The sequence below is a fragment of the Gracilinanus agilis genome, chromosome 6 (genome assembly GCF_016433145.1).
Source record: "Gracilinanus agilis isolate LMUSP501 chromosome 6, AgileGrace, whole genome shotgun sequence".
In the NCBI taxonomy this organism is placed as follows: domain Eukaryota; kingdom Metazoa; phylum Chordata; class Mammalia; order Didelphimorphia; family Didelphidae; genus Gracilinanus; species Gracilinanus agilis.
This window is the reverse complement of record NC_058135.1, coordinates 276,343,575-276,366,954: the sequence shown is the minus strand read 5'-3', so window position 1 is coordinate 276,366,954 and position 23,380 is coordinate 276,343,575. Positions and strand designations below refer to the sequence as shown.

The 23,380-nt window shown below is 34.8% G+C and overlaps 1 protein-coding gene and 1 pseudogene across 1 annotated transcript; both read right to left on the bottom strand.

The window, feature by feature from the left end:
- Positions 1 to 10,741: 10,741 nt before the first annotated feature.
- On the bottom strand, positions 10,742 to 11,639 carry LOC123251573 (annotated as a pseudogene).
- Positions 11,640 to 22,096: 10,457 nt separating this feature from the next.
- Positions 22,097 to 23,053, bottom strand: LOC123252656 (olfactory receptor 8J2-like). The gene has a single exon (XM_044681922.1). The coding sequence runs from the start codon at positions 23,051 to 23,053 to the stop codon at positions 22,097 to 22,099; it is 957 nt and encodes a 318-aa protein (XP_044537857.1).
- Between the last annotated feature and the right edge of the window lie 327 nt (positions 23,054 to 23,380).

Genomic DNA, 23,380 nt, shown 5'->3' with positions numbered 1-23,380 from the left:
CTATACTAGTAGGAGACCTGAAACTTCCCCTGTCAGATCTATATAAATTAAACCAAAAAATAAATAAGAAAGAGATAAGAGAGGTAAATGAAATCTTGGAAAAATTAGAGTTAATTGACTTATAGAGAAAAATAAATAGAAACAAAAAGGAATACACCTTCTTTTCAGTAGCACATGGAATATTCACAAAGATTGACCAAGTACTAGGGCATAGAAACATGGCAAACAAATGCAAAAGAACAAAAATAATGAACCTTATCAGATCATAATGCAATAAAAAACTTATTAGCAAGGATATATGGAGAGGCAAACCATAAACTAATTGGAAATTAAATCATATTATTCTCCAAAATTAAAGAACAAATCATAGAAACAATTAATAATTTCATTGAAGGGAATGAAAACAATGAGACGTCTAACTAAAACCTATGGGATGTATCCAAAGCAGTACTAAGGGGGAAATTTATATTATTGAGTGCATATATTAACAAATTAGGGAGGGCAGAGGTCAATAAATTGCAACTTAAAAAACTAGAAATTGAACAAATTAAAAATCCCCAGATGAAAACAAAATTAGAGATACTAAAAATCAAAGGAGAAATGAATAAAATCAAAAATAAACAAGCTATTGAATTAATAAAAAAGACTAGAAGCTGGTTCTTTGAAAAAACAGTTAAAATAGAGAAAGTACTGGTACATCTAATTTAAAAAACGAAAGAAGAAAACCAAATTAACAGTATCAAAAATGAAAAGAGAGACCTCCCCTCTAAAGAAGAGGAAATCAAGGCAATCATTAAAAACTATTTTGCCCAATAATATGGCAATAAGTATAACAATCTAGATGATATGGATGAATTTTCACAAAGAAATATAAATTGCCTATATTAACAGCAGAAGAAATAAAATATTTAAATAATCCAATATCAGAAAAAGAAATTGAGCAAGACATCAAAGAACTGCCTAAGAAAAAATTGCCAGGGCCTAATGGATTCACAAGTTAATTCTATCAAACATTCAAAAAAACTAATCCCAACACTATGCAAATTATTTGACATAATAAGCAAAGTAGGAGTTCTACCAAATTCCTTTTCTGACACTTATATGGTACTGATTCCAAAGCCAGGCAGACCAAAAACAGAGAAAGAAAACTATAGAACAATCTCCTTATTCTTGAACAAAAATCTTAAATAGAATACTAGCAAAAAGACTCTAGCAAGTGATCATGAGATTTATCCATCATGATCAGGTGGGATTTATACCAGAAATGTAAGGATAGTTCAACATTAGGAAAACCATCCACATAATTGACCATATTAACAGCTAACAAACAAAAATCATTTGATTATCTCAATAGAAGCTGAAAAAGCCTTTGCCAAAATACAACACCCACTCCTATTGAAAACATTGGAAAGAGGGGCAGCTGGGTAGCTCAGTGTATTAAGAACCAATCCTAGAGATGGTAGGTCCTAGGTTCAAATCTGACCCCTGACACATCACAGCCATGTGACCCTAGGCAAGTCACTTGACCCCCATTGCCTACCCTTATCATTCTTCTGCCTTGGAGCCAATAGAGTATTGACTCCAAGACGGAAGGTAAGGGTTTAAAAAAGAAAACACTGGAAAGTATAGGAATAGAAGGACTTTTCCTAGAAATAATAAATACTATATATCTAAAACCATCAACAAGCATCATATGCAATGGGGATAAATTAGAAGCCTTCCCATTAAGATCAGGAGTGAAACAATTATGCCCATTTTCATCTCTATCATTTAACATTGTACTAGAAACACTAGCAATAGCTATTAGAGAAGAAAAAGAAATTGAAGGTATTAAAATAGGCAATGAGGAGACCAAGCTATCACTCTTTGCAGATGATATGATAGTGTACTTAAAAATCCTAGAGAATCAACTAAAAAGCTAATGCAAATAATCAACAACTTTAGCAAAGTGGTAGGATACAAAATAAATGCCATGAATCATCAGCATTTCTATATATTTCCAACACATCTCAGCAGCAAGAGTTAGAAAGAGAAATAACCTTTAAAAGCAACCTAAGCAATATAAAATACTGAGGAATTTATCTACCAAAACAAACACAGGAATTATATGAAAACCACTAGAAAACACTTTCCAAACAATTAAAACTAGATCTAAACAATTGGAAAAACACTGATTGCTCATGTATAGGATGAACTAACATAATAAAATGACCATTATACCCAAATTTAATTACTTATTTAATGCCATACCTATCAAACTACCAAGAAATTTTTACCTGTATTAGAAAAAGTATAACGAAGTTCATTTGGAAGAACAAAAGATCAAGATTATTAAGGGAAATAATGAAAAAAAGATGTGAAGGAAGGTGGCCTATCTCTACCAGATCTTAAACTGTAGTATAAAGGGGTTGTCATCAAAACAATATGGTACTGGCTAAGCAACAGAAGGGAGGATCAGTGGAATAGACTTGGGTTAAGTGAAGCCAGCAAGACAGTCTATTATAAACCCAAGGAGCCCAACTTTTGGGACAAAAATCCACTATTTGACAAAAACTGCTAGGAAAGTTGAAAAACAATATGGGAGAGATTAGGTTTAAATCAACATCTCACACTCTACACCAAGATAAATTAAGAATGGGTGAATGACTGGAATATAAAGAAGAAACTATCAGTAAATTAGGTGAGCACAGAATAGTGTACTTGTCAGATCTCTGGGAAAAGAAAGATTTTAAAACCAAGCAAAAGTTAGAAAAAATTACAAAATGTAAAATAAATAATTTTGATTACATTAAATTAAAATTCTTTGTGCAAACAAAAACAATGCCACTAAAATCAGAAGAGAAACAACAAACTGGGGAAAAATCTTTATAACAAAAAACTCTGAAAGAAGTCTAATTGCTCAAATATACAAGAAGCTAAATCAATTGTATAAAATATTAAGCCACTCCCCAATTGATAAATGGGCAAGGGACATGAATAGGCAATTTTCATATGAAGAAATCAAAACTATCAATAAGCACATGAGAAAGTATTCTAAATCTCTAATAGAGAAATGCAAATCAAAACAACTCTGAGGTATCACCTCATGCCTAGCAGATTGGCTAAAATGGCAGCAGGGGAGACTAATAAAAGTTGTAGGGGATGTGGCAAAATTGGGACATTAATGAATTGCTGATGAAGTTGTGAACTGATCCAACTATTCTGGATGACAATTTGGAACTATGCCCAAAGAATGCTAAAAGACCGCCTGCCCTTTGATCTATACCTACCACTGCTGTGTTTATACTCCAAAGAGATCATAAGGAAAAAGACTTTTATAAAAATTTTTATAGCCACATTCTTAGTGGTGTCAAAAACCTGAAAAATGAGGTTATGCCCTTCAATTGGGGAATGGCTGAACAAATTATGGTATATGTTGGTGATGGAATATTACTGTGCTCAAAGGAATAATAAACTGGAGGACTTTCATGTGAACTGGAATGACCTCCAGGAATTGATGCAGAGTGAAAGGAGCAAAGCCAGAAGAACATTATACACAGAGACTGATACACTGTAGTAAAATATAAAATAAGGAAGTTCTGTACTAACAGCAATGCAATGAGCCAGGACAATTCTGATGGACTTAAGGAAAAGAATGCAATCCATATTCAGAGGAAGAACTACTGGAGTGGAAACACAGAAGAAAAACAACTGCTTGAACACATGGAGCGATGGGGACATGATTTAGGATTTAGACTCTAAATGACCCCCCCCTGCACTATCAGTAATATGGAAATAGGTCTTGATCAGTGACACATGTTAAAACCAATATAAATGCGTGTTGCTGGGGGAGGGGTTTGAGGGTAGTGGAGGGGAGTGTAAGAGTATCATATAACCATGGAAAAATTTTCTAAGAAATAAAAATTAAAAAAAATATTCTCAGAATAAGACAAGGAGAAATCAGGCATTTTTTTTAATATTTCATGTAGCCTTTTCTTGTTCTGCATGTTTTGGAAAATCACATTTTAATGAATATTAAATTTATAATTAAAAACAGAAACAAAAAAATTAATTTCTGTTTTCCATAATACACTCTTGACAAAGGAAAGGCTAAGGAAAGGGGATATCAACACATAACATGTATCTTTCAGTCATAATTTAAATTAAAAAAAATATAATTGTAGTAAAACTAAGTTTTTTTTTATTTCTTGCTCATTAACATTCCACAATGTAGTATTATATTTATCCATTTAAAAACAGTATTAGGAGAAGTCTATAGGCTTTACTAGATTGACATATGGGGTCAATGACTTTAAATTTAAAAATTTAAAGATTAAAAGACTAAAAAATAATTAGGTGTTTAAGGATTAACATTTAAACTTCATTATTTTTTTTAAGTCCTTAAAAACTCATTCTTTTAACCCATCTTTCCAGATGAAACACATATTACTTTCCTTTAGGTATTTTTTTCTCTTCCTATTCTCCATAACCTCATGCATGGAATAGTTTCCTTCATTATCATGGTCTTTTCAAAATTAATTTTCTTCAAGATTCATCATAAGTTTTATTTGCTTTATGTGGACCTCTCCATTATGCTTTTCTTGCTTAGGAAACTTATTACAGAAAATTCTATTATTCAAGATTGAATCTGCCAGGTATTCCAATCTCGGTACCTTCTGTCCATATAATTAGACATTCTGACCGGAGGGTAAGCTTCTATAGAAAGAGAGGTCTCATTCATTTTTCTGCACATTTCCCGCTAGTTAAACTGCTTTTACAATTTCTTTAGAACTCTTCATCATGCTTTCATTCCTGTATCTTCTCCCTCCCTACCCTTACTTTACAGCTTCTTTGTATGTTTTCTTTGCCCATTTGATTGTAACATCCTCAAGGGCATGAACTATGTTTTTGATTTTTATTTTGATTCCTAGAGCTCAATATAGTACTTGCTGGATGGCAGGAGATGAATAAATATTTTTGACCAATGTTATGGAATTGGAGAACTCAAATATTACTTGGAAATAAGTATTGGTAATTAAAATTATCCTGGATATCAATTTTCTTTTATATATATATATGTATATATATACATATATATATATACTATGCAATAAGGAATTTTCATAAGAACATACTTAAAAAACAAATGTTTTAAATTTCCCAAACATGGCAGAAGATAAAATACCTACTCTCTGTAAAGTATTGCTAGACAGATGCAATTAAACTGTGGTGATCCAAGTGTTTGTATTTATTCTCAAGCTGTAGAAACTTCTGCCTCCTTTGGGGTTTGTTCCTCTTTTTCTTTCAGATTATCCTTAACTACTATGTATGTATCTACATTGCCAATAAGTTATCCTTCCTTTGACTTCTTTGGTTAGACTTGTTACCATAGGTTCAAGTTTTATAGTTTTTTGCTGACTATTTCCTACCAAAACCACGAATTTTCCTTTCATAATTCTTATTTCTTCTATCAGACACTGGGACATTTTCTTTTATCGTTCTATGTTCTATTGGGAATGAACAATTTCCTCTGTCTTGTCATTTTGATCTATTTTCTCTTTTCTCACGAGTGTAAGTCCATATCCTCTTGGGCTATTAATTTGTTCTTTGTTGTTTTCTATGTTTATGATAAATATCCTTAAATAAATTTTATTCCTCAGGTTTCCTAATAAAGATCTCCCTTTTTTATTTACCCTTCTTGCTCATAATTGAGCTTCTCTTACGTCTAATGTTGGTATTCCTGAAGGCTGTATTTCAAATCATTTTAGTCCTCCACCATGATAGATAATGTATAATCCATCATATTCTATTTCTATACTAAACAACTATTGGTGAGGTCAGATAGGATCTATGATTACAGGGAAACCTTTCCCTTAGACTTAGTAGTATCATATGCTGAAGAAATATCTATTATTTGGATTTCCACAGAAGAAAAATAGAAGGAGGGTAAAGATATATTGAGCTCTATTACAAATATGTGGTTTGGATGATGACTCCCTGCTGCCTCAAACATTATGGACTATGAGGGATGGGGTGCTGCTGATAAGGATTCTTCATTTTTTGTTACTACATTTAGTTTGTAACTTGTTTGTTGTCTTGATGTTTTAGTTCCTGGAAACAGCTAAAATTGCTTATGTGTGCATAATTATAATTATAATAATTACTCATATGATGAGTGTGAAAGGAAGGGATTCTCAAAGAGCAAAATTATGTTCAAAAGTCATCATTGACTAATAAAAAGTCATTAATGGTGAAAATATAGAGACCTAGGTGGGTTGCACTTAAGTTGGAGGAAATACTATTTTCCCCCAAAACAATTTGATTTGCATTTTGGGATCAATATATGGAGAGTATCCAAGATCAAGAAACAGTTCATGCCTATGGAAAATGAGCATGGTAATGTATAGAAGATATGACAATGGTGATTAAGAATGACTGTGGTTTGTTTTGGTTGTCAACTAATTTGGTGAATGAAATAGTTCAATCTTTTGATTGCTTTATACTTACCTGGAAGTAATTTCCTTCAAACATTTTATCTCATTTTTCTATCTTTAGGACAAAAGTGAGTCCCTACCTATACCTCCATTTAAAAAAGGGTGAAAGATGACCAATTTTTATACTTCTCAAATCTTTGCTTAAAATTCTGAGGACTTTTATACCATTTTGTCTCCCTTCTTTTTCCCATGCCAGTAAGTCTCTTTTCTCCTAACTATTGTCTTTCCTTATTGTATATTATATCTTTACAATAGTCTCTCCTTGAGGGTAAGAACTATCTTTTTTGACTCTTGAATTTGTATCCCCAAACCATAGGACAGTGCCTGGTACTTAAGAAGTACTTAATAAACATTTAATTTTTTCACCTCACCTTTGAAAATACTAAATATTTAAATAGTAGTTGCATTTTCTTGTCTATTGGAACTTGAGACTACACAGGCAAAATTGAAACCTATTCTGAGATGCCAAGATATAATAGATAGCATTTCACTGTTCTTTCGGTATACACCGTGTGTTCTTCCAGACTTTATTCTGATGTTTTTAAACCTGCAATTACAAGATCTGATTCCTTGAAAACAATTGCTAAATAGAATTGAGTAGTATAATTATAATATACAGATGGCACTGAGTTCAGAAAGGTTAAGAAAATTACTCTAGAAGCTAGTGGACAGGAAAAGTAATGAAATGAAGACTAGCTATTTTGTGGAGTATCTGATTATTATAAACCCAGTTTAAAAGTGGTAGAATTTTTCCATCACTAACATTTGGATGGAATTATGTCTCATCCTGTGTATTTCTTGGACTGATCAATTGAAAGGGACTGAGAGACTTCCAGTGCAGCCCCCACCCTACCATTGACATGTATAGGTAGAATACAAGTCAGAAACATAAGTAGTTAATAAATAAAGTGGAAGTGGAAGTCAAACAGTCGAGCCCGCATTATACCCTGAATCATTATTTCCAAAGGTTCTTAAGCCTAAATATTGATTCAGAATTGGTTTTATTGTTTATGAATTCCTTTGATTTAGAAATTTTGATAAATAAATGGATGGATGATCAAAAGCATTTATTAAATGTATTCTGCTAAGTGCTGGGGATACAAATACAAGCAAACACAATATCTACCATTAAGAAGCTCACTTTCTAAAAGCATTTGGGAAGACATATATAAAAGTTGTAACCAAGGAGGAACACTTTAATTTGGAAAGTTAAAGAGATGTGGAGTATGGCCACAGGAGACTCAACCAATCCAGGATAAATGACTGGAATTGATTTAATTATGGTTCCAGAGCTTGAGGGCATAGATGATGGTATGAGATAAGTTATGCAATAGGTGGTTTATAAGAAGAAGACTCCTGAGGAATAATGGAAATATTGACCCATGGATAAAACCTACCTGATTTTAGGCTATGAATAATTAGTATGCCAGGTGGGATAAGCATCATACTTGTATTAAAATAATCTAGGATCCCTAACAGAATATTTTTTTATTATATTGCTTCATTCAAGATCCAAGTCCTCAATTGCTCTGCAGAAGGGTATTATATAACTTTAAATTTCTATTATTTACTATCAGTTATTCTTGAATGTGACATACCCTTGGTAGTGAGCCTATAGTACATGTGCCAAAAAGGGCATGCAGAGCCCTGTCAGTGGGCATGTGAACTGTCACCTGCTAAATTTTATTACTAGAAAGGCATAGGGACTTAGGGGGTCTGCAATCTTTCCCCTTTCCATGGGGCATGAGGACATTTTTTCACTTTACCTGCCCCTCTGCCCAGCGTCCCTATGGCACTACTTCCTCACACCACTAAGGGGTAAGGTGGGTGGCTCATATGGCAGAGCTGGAGGGGAGTGGAGCACTGAGGTCACTCCCCTCTCTCACTCTACTAATGTCCTAACTTCACCAGCCCCTCTGCTCAGCAGTCCAATGGGAGTGATTCCTTCCTTGTCTGGGGTAAGGTGGCAAGGCACATAGAGTGTGTGGCACAGAGTCTAGGGGGGCATGACACATGTTGTCTCATGGGGTGGGGCACAGCACACAATCTCTAAAAGGTTTTTCATCACTCTAATATACTATTTTTGTCTATTTCCACAGTTTCGTACAACATAGAAAGAAAAGAAAAACGAGTATGAGTATTAGTCTAGATTTTTAATATACAGTTTCTTTTTTAATAGCAAGCATGGAATATTGCACAAAGTTCTGAAATTATAGTCATAAAGAACTAAATTAAAATATTTCCTCTTATCCATATAAACCATCATATGATGGACAAAAAACAAGATCCTTTTCAGTCTTGACTTCCTTATCTGTGAAACATGGATACCCGGTTTCTAAGACTTGATGTGTTAGCACAAGTAATGACATGGCTACAAGATGGAGGAGATGTATCTTGGTAGAGAGTCACTTCTAAATGTAGTAGATTCATCTATCAATGCATTGGAGCAAGCCTAGGGAAAGAGGTGGACTTTAATTCTCAGGAGTATTATGATGCTCAGATGATATAATTAGAATACTATCACTTGTAAACTATATAAGTTCTTAGTGCTTACACATTTTTATTGTTGGGAAGGTTATTTGTCCATGCATTCAAATATTAGCCTATGATTTATTGCTTTTTTTGGTTTGTTAAAGGATCTATAAAAGGGAGAAATTTAAAACATTAAAATCCTTTTTTTTCAATAAGTATAGTGAATTAGAATAGTTTAAAATGAAATTTATAACACATGAACTGATGTGCTGAATAACAATGACTTTTGGGGAGAATGTTGCCAACTAAAGACCACTTCACAAACGCATATTAGATAAGGGAACCATCTAGGGAATTATAGAGTTACTGTTTTTAATGACATAGAGTTATTAGCTAAATTAATTAGCTTTCTTATCAGACTCGAGGGAAATTATGCATGGGGGACTGTGAAGGGACGCTGCAGTTTCCAAGCACAGAAGCAAAAGGATTAAAACAACAACAACAAAATAAAATGAAATGAAACATTCCAATACAGATTATTATTAGTACATTTCACATTCCATCAGCAGACCACTATCAAGCATATCTTCTCTTTATTTTACATACTCCCTTTGAGTCCAACAACTTCTGCAAATTGTTAACAAACGTCTCCTATTACTTTATCAGAAAAGGAAACAGTAGTTGAGGGCTAAAAATGAAATCATATAGAACACTAACTCATGCAGAATGATTAGTTTTTAAGACAGAACTTTCTCAAATTCTGTTTATCCGTGTCTGTCTTTGCATCTGCCTTTGTCTGCCTATCTTTGTCTCAATCTCTGTCTCCCTCCCTACCTCCTCACACACACAATGTTACTAAAGTTTTACTGAAGTTTTTTCTATGAAAATGTAATATTACATTAGCATTTTTAAATCTTGGTACAACCTTCATCCTCAGAACAATCCTGTTTGGTGCTATTGTAATCCCATTGTACAATGAAGAAATTGAGAGGGAGGAAAGTTAAGTGACTTGGCTAGGTTAGGACAGGTAAAAAATTGTCAGAGTAGGAATTGACCTCAGTTCATCCAGTGCCCAACTCATACAGTCTATGCACTACACAGTAAAGATGCCTAAAGGGATAAAATGCTAATGTGATGAAAATTAATAGATATATTAAAGTCCTAAACTTGGGTTAAAACCTATAGTTTCACTAGTCAAAGATGACTTGTTAGTTATTTTGAAATAAGTTATGGACATAGATGTACATTATAACATTTATATTAAACGCAAATAGGGGACAAAGTGGTTTGAATACTGGCCTTGGAGACCAAAATGCTTATTTTGAAATCTTGTATCAGTCATTTACAAGCTGTTTGACCATGGCTGGGACATTTCATTTTTCTTGACCTCAGTTTTTTCTGAGGGACCACTAATAGAACTGAGTTTACCCTAATTGTGAGTGTTAAATGAGATAATATGTAAAACATTTTATAAAACAATACATTTTATAAATTTTATTGTTTATTATTAATATGAACAGTTTGAAGTATCAATCAAATTACATTGTCTCTGAGATACCTCTTTAAACTGATAATGTATGAATTAACAATTTGTGCAAAAACATTCAAGTAAATGAATTCCTAATTATAACTAATGATATTCTATTTAATAAAGTAGAAAATGAGATGGTCTTTTTTTTATCCTAAGAGAAAATGATTGGCCATAAGTTGCCTAAAAGGGGATGACGGAGGTGTGCTTGCCTCTTTGAAACTGCAAGATCATTTTTCTGCATTGTATATTACAGAATGAATTTGCGTCAATTTTCTATGGTTCTTTTAAGGGCAATTTTCACCTCCTTGTTCCTCAAGTTGTAGATCAAAGGGTTAAGCATAGGGATCACCAATGTATAAAACACAGAAGCCATCTTGTCAGTTTCAAAGAAGTGAATGGAGTGTGGCTGCAAATACATAAAGAGAAGAGTGCCATAGAATACAACCACAACAGTGAGATGGGAGTTGCAGGTCGAAAAAGCTTTGTGCCTGCCTGAATTCATCCTGATTATGGCCACAAGGATGAGCATGTAGGAGATGAGAAGAATCATGAGAGAGGAAAGCAAATTTAAAACATTAAAAATAAATATGATTAATTCAATTTCTTTTGTGTCAGAGCACATAAGGGACAATAGGGGAAGAGTATCACAGTAGAAATCCTTGATTACATTCAAATCTCAATGCCATGATACAAATATGCCATGAATGTAAGGGACGGCCACCAAGACTAAACACACCATATCTGACATAACGACCATATAGAGTAAGGGCTTGCAGATAGCTACATAGCGGTTATATGCCATGGTAGACAGAATGAAAAATTCACTGATCGTGGGTGTCATAAAGACAAAGAGTTGGGTTGCACACCAATTGTAGGAGATGGTATTTTTTTCTACTACAAAACTGACCAATATTTTTGGACCAATAGCAGTGGAATAGCCAAGATCAGTAAGTGCCAGGTGCCTGAGGATAAAAGTACATGGGAGTTTGCAGGTGGAAATCAATCTTGGTTAGGATGATCATGCCCAAGTTTCCCAACAGGGTCACAGTGTAGATAAGGAAGAACAACAGAAAGAGTGGGGCTTGTACTTCTGACTGGTCTGTGAGTCCCACAAGAATAAATTCAGTCAACTGGATGTCTGTGGTTCCATTCCCTCTGTCCATTTCTTCTGTGTAGGGATTCTACCTTGGAAAGAGAACACAAGATCTTTCTTTGAATTCTTTCTTCCATGGATAGGGATTTTTAGCATGTGATATTGCTGTTCAGAAAGTGAACACTAATTCTTCCAACAAATTCCAGGATATCACAGCAACTCTCTTTACTCCAAACAAAGAACAATGTTTGAGCATAGAAATTTTATATTAAAAATATAATTGTGAAATTATTTATGAAGAAAATAGAGTGGGGCTAAAATATAAGTTTGAGTCTAAGTACATACATTGGATAAGGGGAAGGGAGGATCTCCACAATAAATACATCTTCTCCTGTTGGTTGTTTCTATCAGTGACAAAATTCTTTCCTGATTAAACTATGAATTTTCTGTGATTGATAATCTAGGTGTTTTTATTTTTGTCACATTTAGTCATATTTATGGACTTATCCAATACGTTTCAGAGCAGCTAGTTAGCACAGTATAGATTGAAATCAGGAATATTCTACATCTAGAGTTCAAATTTGGCCTTAGATATATAATGACTGTGTAATCCTGAGCAAGCCACTTCATTTTTTTTTGCCTCAATTCTTAACCTCTAAAATCAGCTGGAGAAGGAAATTGCCAACAACTCTAATATCTTTGCCAAGAAACCCCAACTGGGATCATGAAGAGCTGAACATGTTTGAAACAACAACACGAAGTTTATGCTTACTTAAATTCAATAAGCATTTGTTAAGTGCTTATAATGTGCTAGGCACTGTGCTAACCACTTGATTTAAAAAAGCAAATAGCAATCTCTGCTCTCAAGGAGTTTACAATTTAATGGAGGAGACAATACACACACAAAAAAAATACTTAAAAGCAAGCTATATACATGATAAATGGGAAAATAATTAAAAGAGTAAATTTTTGGAACTAAGTGTTTAGAAGGTTTCCTGTAGTAGGTGGAATTTATGTTTGAGACTTAAAAGGATTCATGGAGCTCACTAGTCAGAATGGAGATGGAGAACATTCATGGCATGAGAGAAAATCATAGAAGGTAGACTTAGTTTAGGTTTTTAGGTTAGGTAGGTAGTTTAGAATAGTTTAGTGAAATAGAAATAGTATAAGATTAGATTAGAGGATAAGATAAGGTAACTAATGTACATTATAGTGCAAATACAATAAACCTAAAATTACGTTACATGAAGAACATATACTATAGATCACATATCACAAACAATGTAAATAGATGTGTAAATAAGTGTAAATAGGATGTGTATATTATAAATTGTATTATAGTGTAAGTAATATATATGTAAAGGGTGTACATATGTATATTTGATTATATTATGTGTACATACATGTATATATGTATGTCATGCATGCATATATTATGTATATATTGTATGTATGTATCATGTGTATATATGTATAAATCTAAATTCCGTGAATAATTTTATGTACTTGAGTTGCAAACATTTATATGTACTTTGCATAAGTGAGTTTAATGTTTTGTTGTAATTTTGATGTAAAAACTTATGCAATGTTGTGTTAAAATGTATTTTTCAAAATTGTTTGCATTTATTAGTTAGTAGAATATTTCTGTATTAGATTAGGAGTTGTGTTTGATGTTTGTTTTGACTTTTGTGTTAATATTTCATATTTGCTGTTAACTTTGTTAATTTTGTTGAAAAATTTGCATTATTACTTGTTACTTTGTGTTTTGAACTATGTAACTGTTCAATGCATTTATCCCTTTACCTTTCCTTGTTAAAATCCTTAGAGTAGGGTAGAGTAAGTTAGTTTTAGATAGAATAGAGTTAGTTGTTTGTTATTTTGGGTTAGAATTTTAGTTTAGTTTGTAGTGCACAAATACCAAATTATTGGGTGGAACACTATTTTGGTTTTATGCAAAGAGGGGAACTGTAATAGGTAAATAGACTTTAAAAGTAGAAAAGCACATTTTGTAAGCAGGCTAGAGGAAAAACTTTGACTGTCAGCCATGGACATTTTAAATGGAATGAAGGGAAGAAAACTGTTTGCCCTTGAGGACTCTGGTTAAGCTGGAAAAGGGAGAGGGTGTGGATGCCTTTACATGCCCAGTGAAGAGCCCAAGGAATGTGGAGTTATCATTGAGAAGGAAGACCTTCCAGGGAAGATCAAGTGAACAAGAAGATCTAGGTGGGATGGTGGTCATCCTAGACTGAGACAAGTTCCTTGATTAACATTCCTGGATTTACCTTCCTGTGGAACTGTTTCCTGTACCATCAAGAGGAGCAGAAATGGACATGACCCTGTGAGAGACCCATTTTTCTTCTAGTCTGTAAAAGTCAGATTAGTGCAGTGTAGGCATTAACCCATTTTCCCAGCCCTTGTGTGGTCTTTAGTGCTTAGATTCATTGTGCTCTCTCCCCATTATCCCTGACCCTCAATCATTATTAAAACCCCTGTTTATAAAACCTTTTGTCAAAGTCTACTCACTTGTTAGTTTCAAAGACTCCCTGGATGGGTGGATCAGTGTGGCACTTAAGACCCAACTGTCACTCCTGACAGTTACCCAAACCATTCTTGCACTGTATTTCCCCAGCTTGTGAGGTCCCAATCTATGGTCCTATTGTCTCCTACTCATCCTTCTGAACCCAAATAAAATATATGTTAACCCCAGTTTTTACCATTAAGACCCAAAACACAAAGAACAGAGAATATGCAGAGAGGGAAGATGATCAATTGTGCCAAAAAATACAAAGAGAAGAAAAACAGGATAACAACAAAATGATATAACATCATATAAAATAAAATTAAAAAAAAAACAGAAAATACTCTTTACCCTACCTCTACCCCTAATAAAAAAATAAATTTGAATAAATAAATAAATAGATAGATAGATAAATAGATACCTTGAAAGTTATTCTCTTTTCCACTTTCCTTTAATCTACCCTTTTTTATTACAATGCTCAGTAGTATAAATGCTACTCTACAAGCCTCCTGGCTTTTGCCCAATTAGGAACCTATAAAGTTTCAGATTGCCTCCCTCTCCTTATGTTCCTAGGAAATTTTCTTTTCCTTATTCTACAAGTTAAGAAAAAAAAATGCTACCATATGAAAAATTAAATCTGAATTGCATGCCTACATGCAAATTCAATTGCACAATTTCAAATACTTCTTACATGGCCAAATATCAAATGAAGATCTCAACCAACGCATGTCTGATTTCTGTAAGCCTGTTTCTAAACCACTAAGAGAGGAAAATCCTATTTCTCCCAAAATAGAGATGGAAGACCCCTCTCCTATATCTCAGGTGCAGAACCTCCTCTCTCATACCCTGAACTACCTCTCTCATACTCTGCAACTCCTGGATAACCTTACCTCCCCTGATCTTTCTCCTGATGCCCAGTCCTCCCCTGTCCTTTCTCCCACCTCACAAGTAATTCCAGCCCCTAGGAAATATTGTCCTCCTACTATACCTATTCAACCTCATGCTGCCTTGGTATCCCCACAGTCAACTTCTAATAAACCACAACCACTGAATTATTTCTATGAAGGCCTTTTCCCCTTAAGGGAAGTGCCCCCATTGATGAACCCCCAGTAAAATTAAAGGTTGGTAACACCTATTATGATTGTCTTTTGGACACTGGAGCTTCCAGGTCTGTATTGAAGAGTACACCTGACTCTGATTGAAATTCCATAGTATCAATAAATGTAGTTGGGGTATTGGGGACACCCCTAAAGGTTGCAAAGCTTTCCCCCTAGAATAGTGTCCTCAGGACTTCTGAGTGTAAAGAACTCTTTCCTCTTGATGCCTCCCCTATAAATTTTCTGGGGAGAGATATTTTATGCAAGCTTAGAGCTACAATAACTTGCTCTCCAGATGGCTCTATGTCACTGGAATTGTCTGAGGGATCCTTAACTTTTCTCCCTGTACTTCTTTCAGACAATCATGAGATGAAGGAGTCTCCCTCTTTTGAAATCCCAACTGATATATCTGAGTCTCTCTGAGTCTCATCATCTTCTGATGTTAGTCTACTTAAATTGGCTGTCCCTGTCCAAATTAAAACTAAATCTGGCACACCTCCTTCCATTCCTCAGTATCCTCTCTCAAAAGAGACAATTGAGGGCATCACCCTAGTAATAAATTCACTAATTGACCAAGGTATCATAATTCCCTGTAAATCTGAATACAATACACTCATCCTGCCTGTTAAAAAGCCAAAATTGAAACCCAAAGGCAAGCATCTATATCAATTCATCCAGGATTTGAGGGCTGTGAACAATCATGTTATAAAGAGACACCCTGTAGTTTACAACATAAATACTATTATTTCTTCTATTCCTATTACAGATACATGTTTTACAATAGTAGACTTGTGCTCAGCCTTCTTTTACATACTTATTTATGAGGATATTCCAGGCATATTTTTGCCTTCACCTGGAAGTGTTCTCAAGGGACCTGGGCTCATTTACCTCAAGGGTTCATGGACAGCCCTACATTGTTTACACAATTCTTAACTGCTGATACAAGTACTATTAAATTTAAATACAGCTCTTTAATCCTTTATATAGATGATTTGCTTTTGGCTTCACCAAATGCTGAAGCATGCCAAGAGGATAGGAAGCATCTCCTTTTGGAGCTATATGAAAGAGGACACAAGGTCTCCAAATACAAAGTTCAGTGGTGTCTCCCCAAAGTACAACATTTAGGTGTCATTTTAACTGCTGGGTCTCATTTAATTCCTCCTAAATGTATTGAAAGTATCTAAAAATTAAGTGCTCCTATCACTAAAAAGTTCGAGGGCGATTCTTGGAACAACAGGATTTTGATGGCAGTGGATGCCTTGATATGGGGAAATCACTAAGCCCCTTGTATCACTCACAAAAAACTTGGTCCCTGAACCACTTAAATTGGAAGTGGAACACCTAACACTTCTTTCAAATTTCAAACAGGCTATCCTGTCTGCTCTTCCTCTAGGCATCCCAAATTATGATAAACCATTTACCTTTATGTCCATGAACATAAAGGGGCAGTTTAAAGTGTCCTAACTCACCTTTTGGAACTTGCTCAATACCTGGAAGCCTATTAATCTTTACAGCTGGACAAAGTAGTTTCAGGAGCACCACCATGCCTTAGAGGAGTAGCTACTATGGCTTTATTAGTAAGAAAATCTGACAATCTAATATTGGGATGCCCTCTGACCATAATGTTCCCACATGAGGTTGAGGCATTGTTATTAAGACCTTTATGAGTAAATATTAAACACTGAATTAACTGGGTTTAGAGAAAGGGGAAAGGAGGACTGCTTGGGCAAGGATAACTGACAAAGAACAAATACCAATCAGGGAATCACCTTTACAACCACAAACATAGGACTTGGGAAAATGAGTAACACCTATATGGAAGAATGGCAGTTAAATCAATTAAGCAGTGAGCCAGAATCCAGTCAGTTGGAAATTCAATAAAACCTTATATAATTTAACTAAGGTACTTCTAGGGTTAAGGAGAACAGAAAAGAAGCAGAAAACAATAATTTATTAAAGTAAAGAAGTTAGGGAGATTAGTCAACAGGGATTTCTAAACCGGGGTTAACTATGGACCAGAGACAAGGAAAATGGATTACTACACTAAAACCCTAACATTAACTAGATCTAAGCAAAGCAGAATGAGGTCTCACTCCTTGGGTACTTGTCCCTCCAGTGATGGTCTCAGATGTCCCAAGGTCCCAGAGGAAAATCAGCCAGTAATTCCAGTAGGTAACAAACAGTGAGGTGGTACAGAAATGGAAGTCCACCCTCCAAATCTGTAACCCCCAACTCCAGCTTGTACTTACCCACAGAGTAGATGATATCCTGGTAATGCTTTTGGGAGTTCAACACACAGACCTCCATCCCAGTTGCAGCCAACTGTCCCAGAGCCCTGTGTCACATACTCTTACATTCTAAGGCTTCACAGAATGTTTAATTTAGCTCATGCCACCCTGCTTGGCAATATTTCTGCCTACACTTAAATCTATTAGTTTATCTTATTTTATAAGTTTTCCTACAACAGACATTTACTGATCTAAGGACTACAAGATATGAGATAACTCTATTGAATAATGAACATATCATGCTAAAACTATGGAATTCTAAATCCTGCAACTTTGCTCCCCAATTTGCCAACTTCTGGAGAACCTTTGCACAATTGTACAGTTTTAGTGTCCAATGTTGATAAACCTCATAATGATTTACTAGACACCCCTTTATTTAATTCATATTTAATATTATTTACAGATGACTATTCATTTATGAGGGATGGCATGCACTATCCAGGAGCTGCAGTAGTTACGGAATTTGACACTTTATGGTCAGCTTCCTTACCCTCTCTTGAAAAAACAAAAACCCAAGGTGCAGAATGCATAGATTTGAAACATGCCTGTATCATTGCAAAGGATAAAAGGGTCACAATTTACACAGACTTCCATTATGCATTTGGCATATGTCATGCCATTGGCATACTATGGCTTCAGAGGGGATTCTTAACATCAGCTGGAAAATGTATTGCCAATGCAAAACCTCATTACTGAACTTCTTTCTGCCATCCAGCTCCCCAAAGCCATAGCTGTTGTTCACTGTTCTGCACACAGAGGTGGCACTGATCCTGTCTCCAGGGGAAACAATCAAGCAGATATTGCAGCCAAACTAGCAGCCTTAGAAAGACCTGAATTAATTATGCCACCAACAATTACTGATAATTTGGATCTATCCCTTTCCTATACTGACAAGGAAGTAGGAAAATGGAAGCAAAAATTTAAAGCAAAACAGATAAATGGAGTATGGATGACTTCTGAAGGCAAACCCCTGCTCCTTAGAACTTTCTATAACCAAATTTGTCACTCCATCCATAAACATAGTCATTTTGGCACCCAAGGCATTAGAGACTGTGTTAAGAGAGTATGGATAGCACCTGAAATAACTACCATTGCCTCCAAAATATATACACTTTACCCTACTGCCAGACTTTTAATCAACACGTCTGTCATGGAAAAGCCTTTGGTGGATGTCCTCTAGCTTACATACCATTTAAGCATTTACAAATTGATTTTATCTCCATGCCAAAAGCTAGACAGTATAAATTTCCTTTGGTCATAGTTGAACAACTGACCAGGTGGCCTGAACCATTTCCTACTGCTTGGGCCACCAAGGCTTTTGTTGCCAAAATCCTTTTGAAAGAAATTATTCCTCATTTTGGCCTGCTAGCATGTATTGATTCTAATAAAGGAACTCATTTTACTGATTTGGTCTTATCACAAATTTATTCATGTTTGGGGATAACTCCTAAATTTCATATATCATATCATTCCCAGAGCTCCAGTCAAGTTGAAAGAATGAATAAAGAACTTTGATTGGCAAAATTATGCATGGAGACTCATTTAAAATGGGCCAAAATTCTACCTCTGGCCCTATTTTATCTCAGAAGCAGACCCAGAGGTGACTTGTACATCTCACTATGTGAGATGCTTTTGGAAATCCATCTGTTCAGGCACAACCATTTACCCCTGCCTATTCATCAGTGTTAGAAGGGGATACAGCCATTGCCACTTATATCAGATAATTACAAACAAAATTATGAGAACTCCACAACTCTGGAGCTGCTGTTCAGGCAGGCCCCATAGACTTCTAGCTTCATGATTTAAACCCAGGTGATATTGTGTACATAAAAAATTTCAAATGTACTAGGTGGACTGAACCTGCTTATGATGGACTATTCTAAGTCCTATTGACTACACCAAGAGCCATTAAAATTGGGGAGAGGGACTCATGGATTCATTGTATTTATGTAAAATGAATACCCTCTTTTGATAATGAGTAATTGCCTGTACTTAGTATATTTGACTATTGATTGTATATGACTACTAATTGTGATAAGATTTCCCTATTGCTGGATTTGTACTGTTTTGTTGCACCATATTTGATTGTTCCTTATACTTGAACAAATTGCCCCTGTGGGATGATACATATACTAACTCACAACAGAATAACTCACAACAGAACAATATATTGACTTGATGTGCCTTTTGTAACATTTTGTGTATTTTGCGATTTTTTTTGTATTTTCTTGAATGTATTATTGCATTATCTACCTCATTTGCACTCACATTGTTGATCATGGCAAGTTCAAGAGGAAATGAATCTGATTTTTTTTGGAAATTTATCTCTATATTTTACCTCTCTCATTGTGAAATATACACATTTAAAGTGTGTATATACATATATACATGTATATATACAAATAAAAATTTTAATATTGTTTTTCTTTTTACATGTGCCGTACAACATTTTTTCTCTCATTTTTTTTGTATTTGAAGCACATGTCTGCAATATCAAAAAGATTGTTCACTGTTGTGATTTTTGCTGTAGAATAACATAAGATGTCCATTTGCTTAGCATATAAATGCATACCCCATAAGCTTTGGACTATGGCAACCTGCCACTGGTTATTGAAATATTATGAGACTTGCTCAATGAATATGTCTAATCCAAGGAGAAATAGAACTCAGAGGAGCACAGAAGTTGATCTGAAAAGTACCAAATGAGTACAAAAGGTAAAAGAGACCAAACCAATCCTATGGGCATTGATGACATTTTGTGCAAGGAGTGCAAAGACTTGATCATGTGTGAGACTTGAGGATGTGGTACTTAACATATGTTAAGATGTAGGACTTCCTTATAGAACACTCTATATGAAGTACATAACATCAATTGTTCTGGCTCCACTATCCCTGAAACTGAAGAAAAGGATGAACTGGGAAATGCTATTTCTCATTTGTTTTGAAATCTAGTCTCTTTTTCTATTTCATTCATAATGTGACACCTTACTCTAGTCCAGACTGCTAAATTGTGTTAGTGAGTAATTGTTGTTGCAAAGCTTATGGGACATGTATTACAACAAGAACCTGTAGTGATTTGTGAATTTTTTTCCATTTTCCTAGAATTTTTTTAACATTGTTAATATTCTATATTTCTCTCAGAGGTTATTTAAAAAAAAACTTCTTTGGATTCTTCAATGTTTTGATAATTGATTCATGTACCTTATGACTTGACCATATGTGTAAATGGAAATAGCTCAAGTCCATTCATAGTTAAAACTCTAGCCATTAGAGATAATGTCATCCCTACCTCCCTTAGTGGGGAGGGGAGATGAGTTACCCACACGTGACAATAAGTAACAAATCAAGAACAAGGGACTGCCCTTTGGGCAGTCCAAAACAGTGTTGAGGCTGCCATTTGTCTGCTTGAATTACAGGTCAACCTCCAGGAAGTGACGAATGCTGATGTCCTTCAAATATGATGGTAACCTCCTGTTGAGGCAGTCCATGCTTTGAACTTGGTGCTGAAAGGTCTCTGCAGAGACCTCAGGCAGCTTCTCCTATAAATTGTCATGTAGGTAAGTTAGGCTGACTTCCTTTCTCCTACCTTGGCATTTCTAGAGTCTCTACCTCAAGGAGGCTTCTTTGCCTCTTTAATTGTTAAGGCCTTGTGGCTAGTAGCCTAATTTAATTAATCTTAATTAATCTTTTAACTCTCACCCAGTCCAGACCTCTGCAGGTCTAGACCAGAGTTTCTCTCTCTCTCTCTCTCTTTCCCAATTTGAAGGCACACTTTAAAATAAGGAGAGTCTTTCTTTCTATCTTTGATAACTAGCAAAATACCTGGTACTGAGAAGAGACTTAATAAATGCTTTCCAACTAAAAAAAATAGAACAAATTACCATTTGTTTACAAATTCTCATAAATGAAAGCATAAATGAATTTTTAATATCATTAGAGCATTCAAAACAAAGAAAAAACCCAATAATAATATAATTTTAAGCATATTTCTGAAACTAAAGTCCTCATATTAACACCTATACCAGGATCACAGCATATGGTGGAATTTTGCAGAAACAACAGGTAACACATGAAAACCAGCAGATTACACAGAAAATGTCTAGAGAGACATAGGAATGCATACTTAAGCCAAATTTTATATAAGGTACTATAAACAATCAAAAGAAAAATTAAAAATCAGACTTCTTCTTTGGTATTTTAAAATGAGTGTCAAAAAAAATTTACAAGAACTTTTCAGATCATGGGGATATTAGACCATACCTCACACAATGTGAAAGGAATATCTGTCTATCTCTATATATATCTATCCATCTTTCTACTTCTATCTACACACATACACATAAGTGTGTATGTCCATATTTTATATATACACACATATGCTTCTTTATGTGCATATCAAGCAGCTATGTTAAAAAATAAATAAAATTATATAATGTGAATTTGTGGTTTTCTAAGTCTATATATACCTGTAGGGGCTCTTATTTGAGTACGACACCTTTTGTTTCCTCATTTTTAATTATTTAAACCTCTTACTCCTGTCTAATTTTATTCCATTCCTGAATCTTTATCCATTAATAATAGCTCCTACCTGAGCTTATGAATATAATGAATCTAACATGAATACTTAAGAATTTATATGTTTTTTTAAAGTTTGGCAAGGGTTGCTAAGGACTTTCTTCAGAGCATCCTTCACATCCTTATTCCTCAGGCTATAGATCATAGGATTCAGCATAGGGATCACTAGTGTGTAAAACACAGAGGCCATTTTATCAGTATCTAAGGAATGATTCGACTGGGGCTGTAAGTACATGAAAAGTAGTGTCCCATAGAAAACAGTGACAGCCATCATGTGGGAAGCACAGGTGGAGAAGGCTTTCCGTCTTCCTTCTGCTGAGCGCATTCTCAGGATGGTCAAGATGATAAAGAAGTAGGACACAATTACAATGATCATGGAAAAAAAAAGATTAGTAGCTGAAGATGTAAATACTACTGTTTCTGGGATATAGGTGTCAGAGCAGGATAATGCTAACAAGGGGACATTATCACAGTAAAAATGATTGATTATATTAGAAGAACAGTAAGATACAGAAAAAACACAGGAAGTGACAGTCAATGCTGTTGTTAAACTGTAGGCATATGTTAGGACCACAAGCAGTATGCAAACTTTTCTTGATACCACAACCATGTAGAGTAGGGGATTACAAATAGCCACGTAGCGGTCATAGGCCATTGCAGCCAACATGAAAATCTCAGCAACAATAAAGACTAAGAAGCCTCCCAGTTGGGTTGCACACCCATAGTAAGAAATGGTTTTCTTCTCCACCAAGAAATTGACCAGCATCTGGGGAGCTATGACAGTGGAATTGCCAAGATTGATGATAGCCAAGTGTCTGAGGAAAAAGTACATGGGAGTTTGAAGTCGAGAATCCATAGTAGTGAGTGTGATGATCCCCACATTTCCAGTCACTGTCACTCCATAGATCACTAAGAAGATAAAGAAGAGGAGAACTTGAAGCTCTGGATTCTCTGAGACTCCAATGAGGATGAATTTAGTTACATGGGAAAAATTTCCTGGAATCATCTATTATTTTGGTTTTATCTGTTTGGGGAATAAATTGGAAAATAGTTTAGAAGGCTTAGGGTGAATTTCCAAAAAGTAGCATCTTCAGTAGATAAAAAATTTCTAGAATCTATTAAGCTGTTAACCTTAGCTGTTTGGAGAGGTCTGTCTTAGACTTGGAGAGATATTTTACATGAATTCTGAAAGTTGAAAAAGAGCCAGATTACAAAGCTATTGGTGAGAAGAGCATTACTTTTCTTATAGTAGTCTTTAACAAAAGGAAAAGCTTGAGCTCTGGAATCTAATGAGAGGGGTTAAAATTCTGCACAATATCACTGGAAGTCAGGT